The sequence below is a fragment of the Peromyscus californicus genome, unplaced genomic scaffold (assembly GCF_007827085.1).
Source record: "Peromyscus californicus insignis strain IS unplaced genomic scaffold, ASM782708v3 Scaffold_22__1_contigs__length_63687245, whole genome shotgun sequence".
Taxonomy (NCBI): domain Eukaryota; kingdom Metazoa; phylum Chordata; class Mammalia; order Rodentia; family Cricetidae; genus Peromyscus; species Peromyscus californicus.
The window spans coordinates 58,473,103-58,492,504 of NW_026294525.1; the positions used below are offsets into that span (position 1 = coordinate 58,473,103).

General features: G+C 42.0%; 1 protein-coding gene across 1 annotated transcript in view; it reads left to right on the top strand.

Annotated features, from left to right (window-relative positions):
• Lama4 (laminin subunit alpha 4) overlaps nucleotides 1-19,402 on the top strand; it is a 147,448-nt gene that overhangs the window by 113,213 nt on the left and 14,833 nt on the right. Inside the window, exons 24-32 of the mRNA XM_052751417.1 lie at nucleotides 1,151-1,282; nucleotides 3,007-3,149; nucleotides 4,137-4,275; nucleotides 4,698-4,835; nucleotides 8,100-8,233; nucleotides 9,104-9,268; nucleotides 10,052-10,199; nucleotides 17,062-17,252; nucleotides 19,138-19,327. Of these exons, the coding sequence (XP_052607377.1) occupies nucleotides 1,151-1,282; nucleotides 3,007-3,149; nucleotides 4,137-4,275; nucleotides 4,698-4,835; nucleotides 8,100-8,233; nucleotides 9,104-9,268; nucleotides 10,052-10,199; nucleotides 17,062-17,252; nucleotides 19,138-19,327 (1,380 nt within the window). The remainder of the gene's footprint in view (nucleotides 1-1,150; nucleotides 1,283-3,006; nucleotides 3,150-4,136; nucleotides 4,276-4,697; nucleotides 4,836-8,099; nucleotides 8,234-9,103; nucleotides 9,269-10,051; nucleotides 10,200-17,061; nucleotides 17,253-19,137; nucleotides 19,328-19,402) is intronic.

The following is a 19,402-nucleotide window of genomic DNA, read 5'->3' on the forward strand; positions in this document are numbered from 1 at the left end:
GGCCCAAAGAGGACACCTTGGGCTCTTCAATTCAGGAAGCCTCACCAGCTATGTGAAATCTAGGAAAGTCTGGTACAACCATGAAATGAAGACCCAGGGTCAATAGTCTATGTCAAAGATTACTTTCTATATTTCAGTTGGGTTTGGGGTTTTTGGTTTTTTCTGGTGGGTTGTTTTGGTTTGGTTTGGTTTGGTTTGGTTTTTCAAGACAGGGTTTCCTGGAACCTAGTAGTCCTGGCTGTCCTGGAACTCGCTTTGTAGATCAGGCTGGCCTCAAACTCACAGAGATCTACCTGCCTCTGCCTCCCGAGTGCTGGAATTAAAGGCATGTGCCACCACTCCCAGATTATTTCAGATTTTTTAATGAACATAAATAAAAATTAAAACCTTTTCCCTCAACCTTAGAGAATGTTTCCCATTTCAAGAAATATACAAACTCCATTCAAGAGATCACTTTAGAATGAAGACTTTACCATGATACTTTATTTTCCAAATTCATTCAATTCTTGTATCTATGAACCATCTTCTGAAATGAGAAAACCCAGCCAGCAAGTTTTATGACAGTTGCTGAATTATTTCTATTCTTTAACATCATCTGACCCAAGTTCATTCTAATTCTGTCTTAATTTATCCAAATCCAGTCGCTCAATACAGAAATGACCTTCTTTTTCCTATATCCATATTTATTGGCACTTTGGAGGAACTCTTTAGCCTACCTCGAAATGATTTTTCAGTATTATCATTTTTCACCCTTAAATGAATACATTTGCATCTTTAGGGCTATTATATTTTCAAAAGTTGCTTAACAACAGGCAGTTGAAAAAACAAATGGTATATTCTACTTTGTCTTGAAGAATTTAAGATCAATATTGTGACTTATTTTTCCATGCAGTGGTTTGTAGGGTAACATAAAAACAAAACAAGATAGGTATTTCAAATTTTATGAAAATATTAGTGCTTTTATTAATATGTAAGAAGTAAGTGCTGATGGAGACATAATTGTCATTTTACTTATTATAAGAATTTCATGAGACTAATCTTCAAGGAATTCCGTTAATAAAGAATTGTGATATCATTTCTCAAATTCAGCTAAATTTGACTATTTCATAAGAGTGGATGCTCCTATCTTCTGGTTTCTTTCTCTCTGCAGAGCATGTTTTTCAGTCTAGAAATGCGCAACGGCTACCTACATGTGTTCTATGACTTTGGATTCAGCAACGGCCCTGTGCATCTTGAAGACACATTGAAAAAAGCCCAGATTAATGATGCAAAATACCATGAGGTACAGTCATTGTACTTCGGATGGGTTTGGGTTTTAACACTTAGACCAGGTGGCCAAATGCAGTGGGTAAGATAATAAATTAATACACCCACATCTGAAGAGCAATTCATGTGCCCTCATCTACTCCACCCTGGGAAAACACATGTTGAAATTTCTAACAAAAGAGTCACTGGAAGTTCCCTTTTCTTTAAAAGGGATTCATAGACCAAAAGTCTCTTTGTTAATCTTAAATGTCTTGATTATAAATAGCGGACCAACAAAATACTGTGTGTGTGTGTGTGTGTGTGTGTGTGTGTGTGTGTGTGTGTGTGTGTTGAACATGTTAGAATGCAGATACAAAGCCCTTATTACTTATACTTCAAGCCTCATTAATAGAAGTTTATATAAGTAAATATAGAATTTTCTCTTGAACTTGTTCTCTAGAATGTAGAAATGCTAGTGATTTTCCTCATGAAGAGGATCCCAAAAGTATGTTTGTTAGTCTTAAACCATATTCATAGTCTGTTGAAAATACCCTTTATCTACATCTTCAACAACTTTAAATATATAATTTAATAAGTCATATAAAAGATGTAATATCTTTGAAGTCGAACACAGATGCAGTTGCTAGCTAGCTGTTTTTTCCCTTTTCAGTTCAGTGTCCAGAAGCTTCCTAAGGATGGCTTTCAGTGCAAGAACTCAACTGTTGGTCTGACTAGCATTTTTGCAGATTCACTAGAACTGCCCACTGTCTTTTAAATAATAATTCCATATTTATTTATGCGAATCTAGTAATTCAAAATAATACAGAAATGGCACCCAGAACTGACACCTTGGTAACACACACTCTACAACCCAGAAAGTACCTGCTTAAGCATGTAGTGGTGCTGCCCAGGGGCTAGAGGGACTGGAAGTGAGGGGTTGCCCAATGTGTGGACAGTTTTTGCTGTGGTAGATGAATAACATGATGCTAGTACAAATACCAATTATTAGAATTTGTTGCTGAACATGTAGTTCAATAATAGAGCACTGTCCTAGGCAAGTGACATGCTTGCTATTTTAAACACTTATGCAGGGATAGTCATGCACATCCATGCACCCACATGAGACCTGGGTTCCATTCCTAGCACCACAAAAGAAAATACTTTTCATTAAGAGGACAGATCTTATCATGTGTGTGTGTGTGTGTGTGTGTGTGTGTGTGTGAGAGAGAGAGAGAGAGAGAGAGAGAGAGAGAGAGAGAGAGAGAGAGAGAGAGAGAGACCCTACAAGGGGGTGCAATGAAGCCATGAAACTTTAGGAAATATTCGATATCGTTAACTTGATTGGGCTGGTGGTATAGTGGGTGTTTTCATATGTCTAAACTTCACAAATTATATAACCTGCTTACATATGGGCAGTTTTGTAATCAGTGATACCTTAACCAAGCTTTTTTTAATTTTTAAAAGAAGGTAGATGCTTTTAAACAAAAACAAACAAAAATAACAGGACTCCTAGAAAAATTTAGCCTGGGCTAGTTCCTTTCCCAGAAAGAGATGGATCCTCCCCTCGGAAATATAAACTGCTAGTTCACATCACATAAAACCATGGTTTTCATAACTGTGAATAAAAGGGAAAATCTATTCCCTATCTTGTGAACAAAGAAGAACACAGGTGGTTAAAAGCAGGGTAGTTAAAATATACTAAAATTTTATTTTAAAAAACCCTAATTGTTAAACAGGCTTACAATGCCTTATTTCCTCCAGATCTCAATCATTTACCACAATGACAAGAAAATGATTCTGGTGGTGGACAGACGGCATGTCAAGAGCATGGATAATGAGAAGAAGAAAATACCTTTCACAGACATCTACATTGGAGGCGCCCCCCAAGAAGTTTTACAGTCCAGGTACAGCTCTTTCGACACACAGCTTTCCACTGCTCATGATGGACTGATGGGTTTTCAGTACCCAGGAGAGGTCCGATGAGAGGCTTGAGTGTCCTTGCTCACTGCTTTTACACACCTGCACAGGTGTAGACAAACATCCGTGGACCTGCAGGCCCCCTGTAGCCAGCCTTTGACCTCCTTAGATCAGCATCTCCTGTGTGTAATTTACAGATTTCATTAATAGAACATTATTTTAGAACACTCTCCTACAGTGTTTTCAAGGAGAGGAGGAGGAGTAGAGCATAACGTATCATGTGAAGATGAAATGGTTTGTATACTTTTACTTTTCATTTAGTCTTGAAACCTATTTTGAACTCTTCAATAGAGACTGGCCGTGTGTACCTTCTGGAGGGTATGCCAGAGGCCATGGTTTGTGTGTACTGACACATTGTTCTGGTGGATTCGATAATTCAGCTCTTACTGTGCATTAAATTCATAGAAACAGAGCTAGAGAGATGGCTCAGTGGTTAAGAGCACTAGCTGCTCTTCCAAAAGACCTGGATTTGATTCCCCACACCCACACAGCAGCTCACAACCATCTGTAACTCCAGTTCCAAGGGGATTCAACACCCTCTTCTGGCCTCCACGATCCATGGACATGGCGCATAGACATGCACACAGGCAAAATACCCAGACATAAAAAATTGAAATAAATAAATCTCAAAATAAATAAATTCCATCTATGTCACTTGATTGTTATAAAGATAGCAATTGATAATGTCAGTTAAAACTTTTTGAGAACTTATAAAGAGGTAAGCAAGTTGTCTTGACTTGGAGCTCAGTCTGCTCCACACAAGGGTCTGTCACAGCTGTATGCTTATCCAAAACAAGCGGGAGAGTAGGGGTGGTTTTACAGCCACTGTGATTGTAAGTAAGCAGAGCTCTAGTATATATGCCATGCAGCTTACCAGCACAGCTGTGCCAGTGAGGACTGATTTCCTTTTCCAGGACCCTAAGAGCACATCTTCCCCTAGATATCAACTTCAGGGGCTGCATGAAGGGTTTCCAGTTCCAAAAGAAAGATTTCAATTTACTGGAGCAGACAGAAACCCTAGGAGTTGGTTATGGATGCCCAGAAGACTCTCTGGTAAGTACCATTCAGTCAAGAGCTTTTTCCCAGGTAAACTTGGAACTTTCTACAGCTAGATCAACCCTTTTCTGCTTCTCTGGGTGCCTCTCTGCTGCCAGGAGAAGGAGAACTCATTAAACTAAAACGGCTTGTGGGACTCCCCTGTCACCTGTAATGCTGCTCCAGTTTCCAGTGGGTGGGGCATCCGAAGCCCAGAGAAGCTGCGCAAATGCTATTGGTCACTGGGGTGTAAGAAATGGGCGGAGCTGAAACCCAGCTGCTGTAGGAACACGGGAGGAAAGCTAGCATGCCTGAATTCCAGCAAAAACAAAACCCGGAACACAAACAGCTTACGCAGCAGGCGAGGCTCTTTGTATACGAAAACTGATGTACATGTTCCACAATTACCAAAAACACTGTATTTCCCTTTCCTCATACAGATATCTCGCAGAGCATATTTCAACGGGCAAAGTTTTATTGCTTCGGTTCAGAAAATATCTTTCTTTGATGGCTTCGAAGGAGGTTTCAATTTCCGAACACTGCAGCCAAATGGGTTACTGTTCTACTATGCTTCAGGGGTAAGTACTTGTTTCTCTCTGAGGACGCTTTGTGTAGCTGCTTTGTCTATTAGAAACAAGTTTTATGCATATTAAAAGTGAATTTTTTATTCAGATTTTGACTCGCAAATACACAGAGACTATCAGATGCTAAATATGCAATACACATATTTTAAATATAACTATCTTATTAATTCTTTGAGAATGTTATGCAATGTATTTGGTCATAGTCACACACACACACACACACACACACACACACACACACACACACACACACACATGTTCCTTCCCCTAACTCTTCCTGTTTCATCCCACCTCCCTCCCCACCCCAACCAGTGTCCTCTTTTTAATATATATAAAACCCTTCAAGTCCAAGTCCATTTGGTGCTGCCCATGTACTCCTGGGTATGAGGCCATCCACTGGAACACTGACCTACCAGAGGCCATACCCTTAAAGAAAACGGACTCCCTCCTGAAGAAGCCATCAACAGACCACACCTCCTCAGTTGGGGTGGGGCTCACGAACCCCTTCCTCTCATGCTAGAATGTTGACTGGCTGGATGTTTTGCAGGCCCTGTTGAGGCAATCACGGGTACCATGAGCTCATGAGTGTAGACGGCACTTTGACTTCAGACTTCCCCAACCTCTGGCTCCTACAGTCTCTCCACTCCCCCTCCCTCCATGGCCCAGGAGCCTCATGGAGAGGGGAGTGACGCAAATGTCCCATGAACTTACATTCTGAACACTTTGACTAGTTGTGAGTTTCTGAGTTGACTGCCCTCCACTGCACAAAGGAACTTCTCTGAGGACATCTGAGAACCATACTAACCTATGGGTACTGAGATAAGAATTCAGAGGGCAGTTAGATGATACTATGTCTGTTTAGCTGAGGGATAGTGGTAAGTTCACCCCTGGGGCCTGTGAGCTCCCAGCCATAGGTTCTCGGCCAGATTGATAGTACCAGGCATGTGTTTCTTTCTATGGAGCAGGCCTTAAATCCCACCAGAAAGCAGTTGATTACCTCCATAACATGCAGGCCACTATTGTAATCACAGACATATCTTAGTGTGGAATTCCGTTCTGCCCCTCAGGAGCTGATGGGCAGAATTCAAAGAATCTGTAGACTCAATTGTGGAAGATTCTATCTTTATTTTCTCCAGCTGAAATAACATTTTCTTCTATTTTTAATATGGCAAAAAACCACAGTAGTGTTAGCAGTACCTCTAACTCTGTCACTCAACAAAATTACACGTTTTTCACTTGACATTGCAGTTGGCACAGACATTTGAAAATATCATTTTTGTTCATGTCTGCTAGTTTCAAAATGTAGAAGCTGTCAGGTCTATTAAATCTATTATTTAATGTCTTTACAAGGAAGAATATTATCATATATCACCAATTCCTTGTTTAATCATCTCGAGAGCAATATTTCAATGTACTAGATATCCTTCCTATCCATGTGTATTTTGTCTTAAACATTTTAGGATATTGCTTTATGAAGGAAACCACATATATCCACTCTCCATATAAGAACAAAGACATGTGTGATTTAATTTATACATTAGAAAGAAGTTACACTCTTCTTTGCCTTTGGATTTACAACAGCTTACAAAACTTGTCAAATATAAGGGCTGGGTATGTAGCTCAGTGACAGAGGACTGGCTTCACACACGTGAAGCCCTGGTTCAATCTTCATTCCCATGAAAACAAATAAGATCTGTAGAGGTCTAGGGAAGCTAAGATTCAGCGACTGTATCTCGGCCTTGTTACAATTTTTGAAAGACAAACTTTGATTTTTACAGTTACCTGTATTTATCACCATTTCTTTTGTTTGTATATATTGTTAGCATGTGCATGTACACATGTGTGCTTGTGCATGTGGAGGCCAAAGGACAGCCTCAGGTTTCATTCTTCCTCAAATACCATCCACCTGGGGCTTGTCTGGTTTGTTTTTGAGGAGTCTCTCAGTGGCAATGTGGCCAGTGAGCCCCAGAGATCTAACAGTCTCCATCTCCCCAGTGCTGGGATTACAAGTGTGTGCCACCATGCCCAGCTCTTTGTGTGGGTTCTGGGGATCAAATGGGGTCCTCATGCTTGTAAAACAAGCCCTTCGTAGACTGCTATGCCCCCTAGCTCTGTCACTTTTATTTTCTGTGTAATTTAAGTCGATAGCACCCATGCAAATTTACAGAAAGCATTTTGTAGAACTTTTGCCCTCAAAGCTTGCCCCCGATTACCCTGGTTCTTTAATAATTTTCTGTCACAGCCGGCTGTTTTCGTATGCAGTTGGGGTTTGTGGATGGGCAGCTGACTTTAGAAGTCAGTGTGCATGTAAAGAAAGGGAAACATCATCATCCACCAGTGTTTTAAAATAAGCAGTACGCAAATTCAGAAAAGAAGTAATTTCTGCTTCTTGAAAGGAAGGTCTCTTCTATCTCAATGTATCAAATAAGTGAAGCATTTAAAAAAACATACGAGTGAATTAACTCCAGCTCCTTCATCTAGCTACATCCTCCAGGAGGCTGAAATACTCTCTTTCAAAGGGATCACATGAGACTGATATGGTAGAAATGCTTAGGCCAGGAAAAGTCATTGAGACTAAGCCATCTCTAGGCATGACAAAAATCACCAAAGGGTTTCAGTTCAAAATATGGGAGTATCTTTTTTTCCATTGAAATATGTGTGTGTGTGTGTGTGTGTGTGTGTGAGAGAGAGAGAGAGAGAGAGAGAGAGAGAGAGAGACAGAGACAGAGACAGAGAGAGACAGAGAGAGACAGAGAGAGACAGAGAGAGACAGAGAGAGACAGAGACTACAAGTATATTCCTCCCATGTATTGAGGTCAAAGCACAACTCTCAGGCATCAGTTCTCACCTTCCACCCCCGTGTTTGGAGGCAGCAGGATCTCTTGTTTTTGACACTTCCATGTGGACTCCAGGTTGCAACACTCCTCTCTACATTTCCTGTCTCACTGTAGTAGCACCGTATTACAGACGCATGCTACTGGATCTGGTTTTTACATGGATTCTGGGGTTCTGAATTTAGGTCATCAGACTTTCAGGGCAAGCACATTTACCTACTGAGTCAGCCCTGAAACATGTCTGTCTACTTTTATGAGCAGAATTAACATAGGCAAAAGTGTTTAGTTGTTGCTATTCACAGAAATTATCCTACTGGCAAATTTTCTGCTCACTGGTATTAAGCAATACCATCAAGTGACTTTTGAAAACATGTCCAGTTTTTATCCTGAGATTCCCACTTAAATACATGTGCTTGTATTTCAGTCTGATGTGTTTTCCATTTCCCTGGACAATGGGACTGTTGTCATGGATGTAAAGGGCGTCAAGGTTAAGTCGGCAGACAAGCAGTACCACGATGGGCTGTCCCACTTCGTCATTACCTCCATCTCATCCATGAGGTATAGCTCCTCCCCTTCCTCTACCTCCCACCAGGACCTTAATTTGCAGGGTGTGCTCCTGTCAAATGTCGCTGCGGCTCCTAGGCTGTGTCACTGCCTTTCTAGTGTTCTAAAAAAAAGTGATGGAAGGAACAGCTTGCCTCCTTCCCAAAAGGATGCTATTCATATTCAAGAGACACCAAAGAAGCCATCAGAAAGTTGTTTAACAAATGCAGACTCTTTGGTGGTGGAGGGGGGGTCAATATGAAGATCAGTTCTCATCTCTGCTCTGGCAGTGCACACTTACGATACTTGGTGAATGGAGTATGGCACATAGAAGGAGTTCAGCAAATACTGGCAGTGTTTAGATTTTGGACCTAAACAGTAAAGGATGTTACGTTTATGACCCCATTTTAAGAGCTCTGACTTCATCTTTAAAATGTGTATTACTGAATTTCTTTTTCATAAAACAAAATATTTTGGAGTAAGAAGTAAGCCTCTGATGAAGACTGCTGCTGCCCTGTGTCCTTGTGTAGAACACCCCCATCCAAAGCAAATGATGGTACAGTTTCTGTAGACTCTGTTTCTAGTGGTCAGCCCCAGTGTGCTGTATAAGGAAACTGGCCTCGCATAAATGTGATGATTGCCAGAGGTGTGCTCTGGTTCCCCCTACAAAACTCTCACCACGGAGATTTAAATTCCAACCTCAGTGTGGAGAGCCCTTTTTTCACACAGGCATATTTAGCCATTTCCTCCTGGGCCTCCTGAGGAATCTGTCTTTTCATTAAAGAGAGGTTCCATTTCGCCCCTGTGAGAAAGAAAGCCTGCCTGTCCGGTGAAACGTAGCGTTGGGGTCAAATGTGCTGTGTGTGAAGACTCTTTCCTTTGCAGATACGAACTGATAGTAGACAAAAGCCGACTTGGGAGTAAGACTCCTACAAAAGAGAAAGCGGAACAGACTCAGACGAGCGAGAAGAAGTTCTACTTTGGTGGCTCACCTGTCAGTCCCCAGTATGCTAATTTCACCGGGTGCATAAGCAATGCCTACTTTACCAGGTATGCTCTTTTTGACCGGCGAATGTGTCGGATTGGTATTGATCAATACCGCAGTGAAATGTTTACATTAGTAAAATAGATAATTGTGAACCTTACAGTCCTTAGCAGCTAGTAATTAAAAGTTCATGTGCTTGAGCAACTGACGTACTTGGGTTTGTAAGTCTCTTGCTCTTTGATTCCTGTATTGCTGTGGCTAAGCAAGCCTTCATTTCTCCACCTGCAAAACATAGATAACAAGAACACCTACTTGGCAGGCCTGTCGTAGAAATATATGAGATAATACATATTAAAGTACCTTGTACAGCACCTGGTGTATAACAAGCTATAAATATGATACAGTTCTTTTTGTGCTAGCTATTAATAGTAAACTACAGATAAGCATACCAAAATTCTTGTTTGGAGTTTAAGGTCTTCTTAATGTAATACCTGACTTTAAACAAAGCCACTGATCAAGGTCCGTAAGAGATAACAGAGGCTCTGGGGATACAAGAACAAGCAAGGAAGAAACTGAACACAGACGAAGAGACACAGGCATAGTCCTAGACATCCAGAGTCTAGAGGAAAAGACACCTGTCAGTCAGAATGTGGAGTGCCAGAAAGTAGTGTTAGTTAACTGAATGGTAATTGTAGGATTCCTGTTAAGATAGGTAAGGATCCAGCACACAAACTCAAGATGATGTGTGTACACACACGTACATTTCCACTGCCATACGTTTTTGCCATAGTTTTCATTATGTAATTATGGACAGCATTTTTAGGATGATTTTGCTCTTACACACACAGGTTGGATAGAGATGTGGAAGTGGAAGATTTCCAGCGCTATTCCGAAAAGGTCCACACTTCACTGTACGAGTGTCCCATTGAGTTGTCGCCACTGTTCCTCCTTCACAAGAAAGGAAAGAACTCCTCAAAACCTAAAACAAATAAACAGGTAACCGCTACCACCGTGCAGAAGTCACAGTTGCCCTCACGCTCTGCATGTACAACTCCAGGCATGGTTGCTTTGCTGACGCGTGTGCGCACGTGGAAGAGGGTTCTTGCAGCATCAGATGCTCCGGCTTACCAGCTGCGCTGCACCAGGGGTTGCTCTCAGAGGAGCTGGCTCAGCTGTTTACCCCCACTTCTAATGGTTTTTCATTAAAGGCAATCAAAATAGCCCTGCTCTTAACAGTGTGTGTGTGCGCGCGTGCGTGCGTGCGTGCGTGTGTATGTGTGTGTGTGTGTGTGTGTGTGTGTGTGTGTTTAATGTTCAGCATTATAACTGTCTACTATAATCTAATTTGAGTAATAATTCTAAGCCTTTGTCGAAATATTGAAACTCTTTAAAGTTTGTTTTAACTTCTCAACCTTTGTGTTCCTCCCCCTACATGTGGATGTGAACTCCCCTTCCTTAAATACTGAGCTGTAGAATTTCATCTCTGACCACTGCTCTTCCTTATTTATTCATGCACATTATTTGGTTCCATTACAAATGAAAGCCCGGTCCCTCCCCATTCTCTTAGTATAATACTCCCTGTCTCCTCCTTGGTGCGGTTTTAGCAATGCTCTGTCAATGCTACTGCAACAGCTTCCAAACAGGGCTCCTTGTTTCACTTTGTTGTTGTTGTTGTTTGAGACAGTGTTTCTCTGTGTAGTTTTGGTGCCGTCCTGGATCTTGCTCTGTAGAGCAGGCTGGCCTCGAACTCACAGAGATCCGCCTGCCTCTGCCTCCCGAGTGCTGGGATTAAAGGTATGCACCACCACTGCCTGGCCTAGTTTCTACTTTGTTCCCTCACCATCTGTTCTGGGCACAGCATCCAGACCCGTATGCATGTAAACCATACCAGGCACTCCTCTAATCAAAGTACCCCCCACCCCCAGTGCACTCAGGAGAAAAGCCAGAGCCCCTACAGTTCCCGCCAGGTCCTGTGTGATCAACACACCTTCCGTTCTCTTCATCTCTTTCCCTTGCTCGCCTCGCTCACTCTTCTCCCCCACCAGCCCGTTACCCAAACTGGTCACATTAGCCCCTACCTTAGAGTGTTTATTCAGCCTCTTCCGTCTCCCCTTCCACTCTTCTCTCAGATCTCAAATCTGCACAACTTCTCCTCGGCCCCCCTCTAGGGACCTCTCATTTACTCAGTGAGACCGACCTTGGCTGCCTATTCAGCACCGCAGCCTACCTACTGCCTCTCACCAATACTATCCATAGTTTTGCCTTTTTCTGGTTGTTCTTTTTCCATCCGGGATAAAGTGTAACTTACCAAGCTTCATGTAGATTATGAAGATGTGTCTTCAGTAGCTGCCAAGAAAAACATGCCACCTCTGTCTTAAATGTTTGTTTGTTTGTTTGTTGACACAGGTTTTTCTCTATGTAACCCTGGCTGTCCTGAAACTCACTCTGTAGTCCAGGCTGACCTTGAACTCACAGAGATCTGCCTGCCTCTTCCTCCCAAAAGTGCTAGAATTAAAGGCATGTGCCACCACACCCAGCCCTGATTTAAATTTTTATGAAATTTGCATTAAAGGGCTTGGATTATAATAATTTATTTTCACAATCACTTCCTCTGAGTGCATAGTTGAATAAATTTTTAGAATAGATTCCAGGAGATAGAATTACTGGATCAAGGCAAATCATTGCAGCGAGCCACAAGAATATATTCTAGAGATGCAGCTGTATATAATAAGCTATACCTTGACTGACCAAGGTGTCCTTCCAGAGGAAGCCATATATCAAGGAATATTTGGTGTTATTTATCTTATTAATACATATCAGCTGTCTTCTGCTATGAAATTCTTGTGCACCCATATACTACTAGGCCATACTGGCAAACAGCTAAGCTTCTCAGACCTACTGCTGATCCACTAGGTAACTAACACCCCTGCAGGGCCTAGGAGACAGACAGGCTGTAGATGCATAGCTTTGTTTCTTGTGCAAATGAAGCTCAGACCATCCCTTGCCTTCAAGCCTGGTAGCATGGCAGAGCTATTGACTCAGGGCAATAGGCCTTTTTTGCATAACCAGGTGCAGTAAAGACTGGAGCAGAATTCCAGAGGCAAGCAGAGCCAAGTGGCCAGAGACGAGAACAAGGAGATTTTCTGTAGATGGTGAGCAGAGCTGTGTGGCCAGGAGAGAAAGGACAAGGAAGTTTCTGTAGATGGTAGACAGAGCACATGGCCAGAGAGAAGAGAAAAAGGCAGAGTTTCTGTAGATAGTAAGGCAGATTTTTTTTGTAGAGTTTTCTCAGAGCCAAGAGTAAGGAGCAAGGAAAGAAAGATGGAGGATGAAGGAACAGAGGACGAAGATGAGGTCGAAAGCATAGGAGCTTAATTATTACTGGGGCTATGAGGGGACAGGAAAAGAAGGGACAAAGAGGAACTGAGTGTCAGGACAGAACTGAAGCTGTATAGATAGAATTTTGTCCTAGAGAAATAAAGTAAATGGATATAGAGCATAGTGTACATAGATTCTTTTCCCTCAGATAACCCCACACCAGTTGTGGCATCTTCCCTGGGACTCTGAGAGGATTCTTCTCAGGGCAAGTCCCTGGGAAAATTCTGTTAAATCATGTTCCCAAAGAGGTAACACTAATTTTATATTTCTCCATAAGTCCTTGAGAAGACCTGTTTTTAAAAAAACTATGTTGCAGGCTTAAAAGTTTTTTCAGCATTTTAAGATATGCTTTAAGATGAACTGGGAAGTTTTCATATGTAACGTAATAGTGAACAGTGTGTTCACTGATGGGGTCACTAAGGGTATCTGGCCAACCACTCTTTTCTGAGAACTGACTCCCTACGCACCGTCTAGGTCCTGTGGTTTAGGACTGTGACACCTACTTCCCTGGATATAGGTGATCGGACCAGTATGTATCCCCTGAACTGAGCAGGACTAGGAAATCATCTTCCTTGTGAAGGAACCCAAGGAAGCTGTTCTGATCATTGACTACAGATCCTGTAAGCTTTAGAGCACTGTGTCAGCTGTGGACAAAGAAAGGGGCTTTCTAGAAAGAATAAAAGCCAGAAGACTGCCCTGAGAGAAAAAAGAGAGTGAGGACAAGATGCGGGAGACAGACACAAAGAGAAACAGACAGACAGACGGAGAGCTCTGGGATACCAGAAGCCAACACAAAGCAAGCACCTAGATTCTGTCCAGTCCCGAATTCCTGTTTAGGACCCTACTCTACTATGTCTTCTCTTGGACTGCCTGAGAAATCCCCTTGTCTTTATCACAACTGCCTGCTTTTTCTTTGCTCACTCAACTAGTTGCTGCTATCTGGCCCACATAAAATGGTGATGAGTTAAAGCTGATGCCACTAGCAGGGTTGTAACTCATATGCTCTAAAAGAAGGAGATCACCCTGGCAAAGGCAAGATCTGAAGGGGTTCCCCAGGAATCCCCGTGCATGTGCCCATAAAGACAGTAAGCTGAATGTCTTTATTGTGTAGTGGTAAGTAATTCAGCTATAACTGGTCTTTTTCATCATTATCAAGAGCATACATCCACAGAAAATTGAGAGTATTTGGTTGCTGTACAGAAAGATATCAGCGTTCATTCAGTTTTGCAGCAGAGAAGGAACAGCAAGTTCTTCTACCTATTCTACAAGCCCCCACACTGAAACAGAGAAAGGCTGGTCAGTTGGTACAGTCACTGTCCATGTCGTGCTATGCTTGCTCAGCCTGGGAGTCCAATTTAGTTCTTTAACTGAGTGTGAAAGCGTGAGATCCCTTCCACTGAAGCAGGAGGGTGGGGAAAATCCATAACTCCTAACCCCTTCCATTTTCCAAGCCTTATACAAAGCATCTCTATCAGGCCCCCCTCCTTGAGACAAACATGCCTATGTTTCCCATTGTAAGATTCTGACAAGACTAGACTATAATGAGGGTTTGGAAGAAACTTGTAAGGCGAATTGCTAAACGGTCTTATTAATAAAAAACCCAAAGCCAGATATTGGGGTAAAAAACTGAGAGATCAGAGGAATAGAACAAGCCACAGCCAACCTCACCTCACCAACTCCTCAGCTTCCAAAGAGACCTACTTCCTATATACTCGCACCTATATGCCTTTCTGTCCCTGCCCTCTTACTTCCTCTCTCTGCCCAGCTACATCACTTCCTCTTTCTGCCCACCTCTATCACTTCCTGCCCAGACCTCCATGGTTAGTGCTGGGATTAAAGGCATGTGCCACCATGCCTGGCTCTATTGCCAGTATGGCCTTGAACTCAGAGATCCACATGGATCTCTGCCTCCTAAATGCTAGGATTAAAGGCACATGCTGCTGTTGCCTGACTTCTGTGTTTAATATAGTGGCTGGCTTTTTCCTCTGATCCTCAGATAAGCTTTATTGGGGTGCACAAAGAAAATATCACCACAGAAACTTCTTCATCTACATTAGAGCCTCACTTTTGGTCATTCTTGGCTTGAAACTGTACTTTTCTTTTTTTTATTCTTGTGGCTCTATGCTCTTTGGGAGCCTGCCACCCAGCTCCCAAATAAATATACACAGAGACTTATTACTTATAAATGCCCAGCCTTAGCTTGGCTTGTTTCTAGCCAGTTTTTCTTAAATTATCCCATTTATCTTTTGTCTCTGGGCTTTTACCTTTTTCTGTTTCTGTATACCTTTCATTACTTCTTTCTCCATGGCTGGCTGGGTGGCTGGGTGGCTAGCCCCTGATGTCCTCCTCTCTTCCTTTTCTCATTCTTTGATCTCCTCTTCCCAGATTCCTCTTCCTATTTATTCTTTCTGTCTGCCAGCCCCACCTATCCTTTCTCCTGCCTTACTATTGGCCATTCAGCTCTTTGTTAGACCAATCAGGTGTTTTAGACAGGCAAAGTAACACAGCTTCACGGACCTAAAAGAATGCAACACATCTTTGCATCATTAAACAAATGTTCCACAGTATAAACAAATGTAACACATCTTAAAATTATATTCTACAACATAAAACTATGGTAATTATTTGTAGGTGAGCATATGGACCCCAAACTAAAGATAATTAGGTGCATTTCCTCCATCAGAAGGGAAACTTGGCCTCTAGCAATGAATCACTGAGTCCTATGAACTTTGTGAGGAAGGAAAGGGGGATGATGGGATCGGGTAGGCTTTCCTTTAGGACATTGTTAGTCTTTGAGCCCCGTCTCCCTTTCTCCAACTCAGCTCCCACTATGAGACTCTCCACTGCCAGAGTCTTTAGAAGAGCTGCTGCCCTGGGACCAGCCCTGGTACAGCCTATCTGTACATAATTAGCCTCGCACCACCTCTGGATTCCAAGGATAGTTATAGAATACCACTGAGTTTCTTAGAAGTTGCTTTGCTCATATGAGATTAAGAGTTGTATGCCATTCTTTCTAATCAGAGTGGTGTTTCCAGAAACCTCACATCACTTTGTTCTGCTGGTTAAAAAAATAAATAAATAAACCTTCCCAGAACAACTGTGGGTTTGGGGGGGTGGTGGCTTTGTTTGTTTGTTTGTTTGTTTGTTTGTTTGTTAATATGTGTAGATCTGACACTTCAGCAGGAATTCAGGAGAGGGTAAACAAGCACATTCAATAATACTGAACATCTTGCAAGGCTCTCCAGCCCTTCCTGCTGCCAAACATCTCTCCTATCAGCTTCCTGAGTGGGTCAGATCTGACCACTCCCTGCTTTAAAACCTATGTGGCTCCTCATTACCTAAAAACAAAACTCTCCCTCTAGCCCATCATCTAAAGATCTTTTTCTCTGTCACCAACTCGATTCTGTTTCTTTTTATAGACTTGTTTCTCCAAATTGATTATCAGTTCTTAAAAACTGACAGTCATCTCTCACCTTTCTAGTCCCTACCACATAGCACCCACAGAATGCATGCAGGAACATTGATTTTCTTTTATCTCCACCTCTACCCATCCAATAAATGTTTGCTTTGAATAGTGAATAAATTATTACATACTTGATTTTATTTACTTTTATTTTACCTCAGAAATAGACTACATAATCATTTAATATTATCCAATAGTTTCACAACACTACATTTCAGCATCAGCAGGGCAATTTGAAAGGCATAACAAATCATCAAAGAAAAGATTTTTGTATTTTATATTTTAAAATGCTGTTTTATATTGATTCTATCACACAAAGTTTCTTTACATAGTCTGTTGCCAAAAAATAATTCTAAATATTTTCCAGCTTTTTAAAGATTTATTTATATGTATGAGTGTTCTGACTGCATGCATGTCTGTGCACCATGTACATGTTTGGTGCCCAAGGAGATCAGAAGAGGTCATCAGATCTCGTGGAACTGGAGCTAATGACTGCTGTGAGCTGTTGTGTGGGTACTGGGAACCAAACCCAGGTACTCTGGAAGTGAAGCCAGTGCTCTTAACCACTAACCCACCTCTCCAGCCCCGATCTCTCAACTTTTTACACAGCGTATATAAATAATACTGTATGTTAATGTGATGTTGCAGCTGTGTGAAGATTTTATTGACTGATTCTCTCAAGGCTGTTTTATTGCCAACTTTTCCATTGGTAACTATTATTTGAGGTATGCATTGAATTTGAGTGACAGAGCAGTTGTCTCTGAAGCTGCACTTGCATGCGGTTTTACAATCACGGACTAGAATTCTGGGTCTGCTAACGTGCTGTGTGGTTGCTGTTGCTGTCGCTTGTTCATGATGCTAGAAGGAAAAGTAGCCTGCTCTTTCATGAATGGGAAAACCACGAGTAACGGCCACGTTGCTAGTTCCGTGTTCTCATTAAGGGTAAAGACGTTGCATATTCCATTTTGTTGCCGGTTCCACCACTTTCAACCTCTCCACTTCACTTCTTTCCTACAGGGAGAGAAAAATAAGGATGAGCCTTCTGCATGGGATCCTGTTGGCCTGAAGTTCCCAGAGCGGAAGGCTCCGAGAGACTCTCACTGCCACCTCTCCAGCAGCCCCAGAACAATAGAACATGCCTATCAATACGGAGGCACGGCCAACAGCCGCCAAGAGTTCGAACACGTTCAAGGAGACTTTGGTGAAAAGTAAAGGAGTGCACTGCCCTCGGGGAGCCTCATGTCATGCTCTGTCCTCCTTTGTCACCTCCACTTTCCTCCGACCTTTCCTTTCTGTGTCTTCCTAATCCGGTCGTTTTTTTTTCTTGTCAAACTATATACTAAACAATATGTGATTCCTTCTTTCCAAGAAGTCGTGCTCACACTTTCTCTCCAAGTAGACAGCACATAGAACAGCATTCTTACAGTTTACCAAGGTTGCACAAAGAAGAGGCATCTTAATTGGGGGAGTTCCAAATGGCCCATCTGCCGACTTGATGTCCATCCCCTCCCCTCCCCCACATAGATGGCATTCAGATTGTGAATGCGCATGCACCTAAACTTCTAGTGATGGAGAGACCCAGAAAATACAAATGTTCCTGCCCACCTGCAGCCCTCCAGCTGCCTCAAACCCCATTAATTCTTCACAAATCCCGAATGACTCCGTGTTATTTAAGATTACTTTTCATAGTGTTTATGTACCCAGCAGGCAAAATCAGTGTTTTTTTATTCTTCATGAAGAAAACTTAAAAAAATGTGACTTACCCACACTTGGAGCTAAAGTTCTAAGCAGGTTTCTTCACACATTTCCACCCCTCTTGGGTGCCTGTGTTTGACATGTGATATTTGTCTATAGTATAGACTATAGTATAGACCCTTCTACTGCAAGGGGCATTAGTCTGTGATTTATGTAGTATATAATCAATAGTTCTGTGAAATTTTCTCTATGCATGTTAATTACTTGTTGCTATTTATCCACAGAGATAAGTTAATATAACATGTTAATTTTTAGTGTTTACTAATTTTATTAGATATGATTCTCTAGAGCAGTGGTTCTCAACCTGTGGGTCAAGAGCCCTGTGAGGGTCAAATGACCCTTTCACAGGGGTCACCTAACACTGTAAAAAAACAGATATTTACTTTATGATTCATAACAGTAGCAAAATTATAATCATGAAGCAGCAATGAAAATAATTGTATGGTTGGGGGTCACCACAGCATGAGGAACTGTATTAAAGGGTCGCAGCATTAGGAAGGTTGAGAACCACTGATCTAAAGGAGCTGATAGAATGAATATAGAGAGATAAAAAGAGGATTTGTTAGCGTGACTTACAGGCTGTGGTCTGGCTAGTAAAACAATGGCTGTCTCCCCACAGAAGGGCAAAGAACCCAGTAAATGTTTCACCCATGAGGCTAGATGTCTCAGCTGAGTTTTGATCTATGTCCCAGTCCCAAAGAAGTAGATTCTAATATCAACAGAGGAAGACCTCTGCAGCAGGGTAGATGAACTTACCAGCAAGACTTAGAGCAGACAAAGAACCAAAGCTTCCTTCTTCCATGTCCTGTTACCTCAGCAGCCTCCAGAAGGTGTGGCCCACATTTATGGTGGTTTTTCAGACCTCAGAAGATCCAGATTTAGGGTGGGTCTTCCCACCTCAAATAGTCCAACCAAGAAAACTCCCTCACAGGTACACCCAGCTGCTTGAGTTTTAGTTAATTCCAGACATAGTCAAATTGACAACCAAGATTAGCCATCACACTACATTTCAAAGCAAAGACCCCATAAGATCCACAAACAAGACAAGACTTTGTTAAATGTATAACAGACCTCTAGAAAAAAGTAAAGATGCATGTGCATGGGGGTCTTCTGGGCCTGAAATTTCTAGAATAGGTCTAGAGAAGAATTTGCATTTTTGAAGTAACCAAGCCTACCCAATAAAATACATTAGCTCATAGTCAGGGATAACTCGAGTGAAGCTGTTTGGGACTAGATAAGATGACTATTCTTCCTTGGACTGTATTACTTTGAAGTTTTATCTTGAAATATTATTCCCAGTCTCACTTTACATAAATGACTTCTCTTTCCCTTGACCAGATCTCAGTTTTCCATTCGTCTGAAAACCCGCTCCTCACATGGGATGATTTTCTATGTCTCAGACCAAGAAGAGAATGACTTCATGAGTCTCTTCTTGGCTCACGGCCGCTTGGTCTTCATGTTTAATGTTGGCCACAAGAAACTGAAGATTAGAAGCCAGGAGAAATACAACGATGGATTATGGCATGATGTAAGTTGAGTACGGAGCGCAGCACTGTCGGCCAGTATTGGCCATTGCCCAGGGGAGTTGCACTGATTCTACATT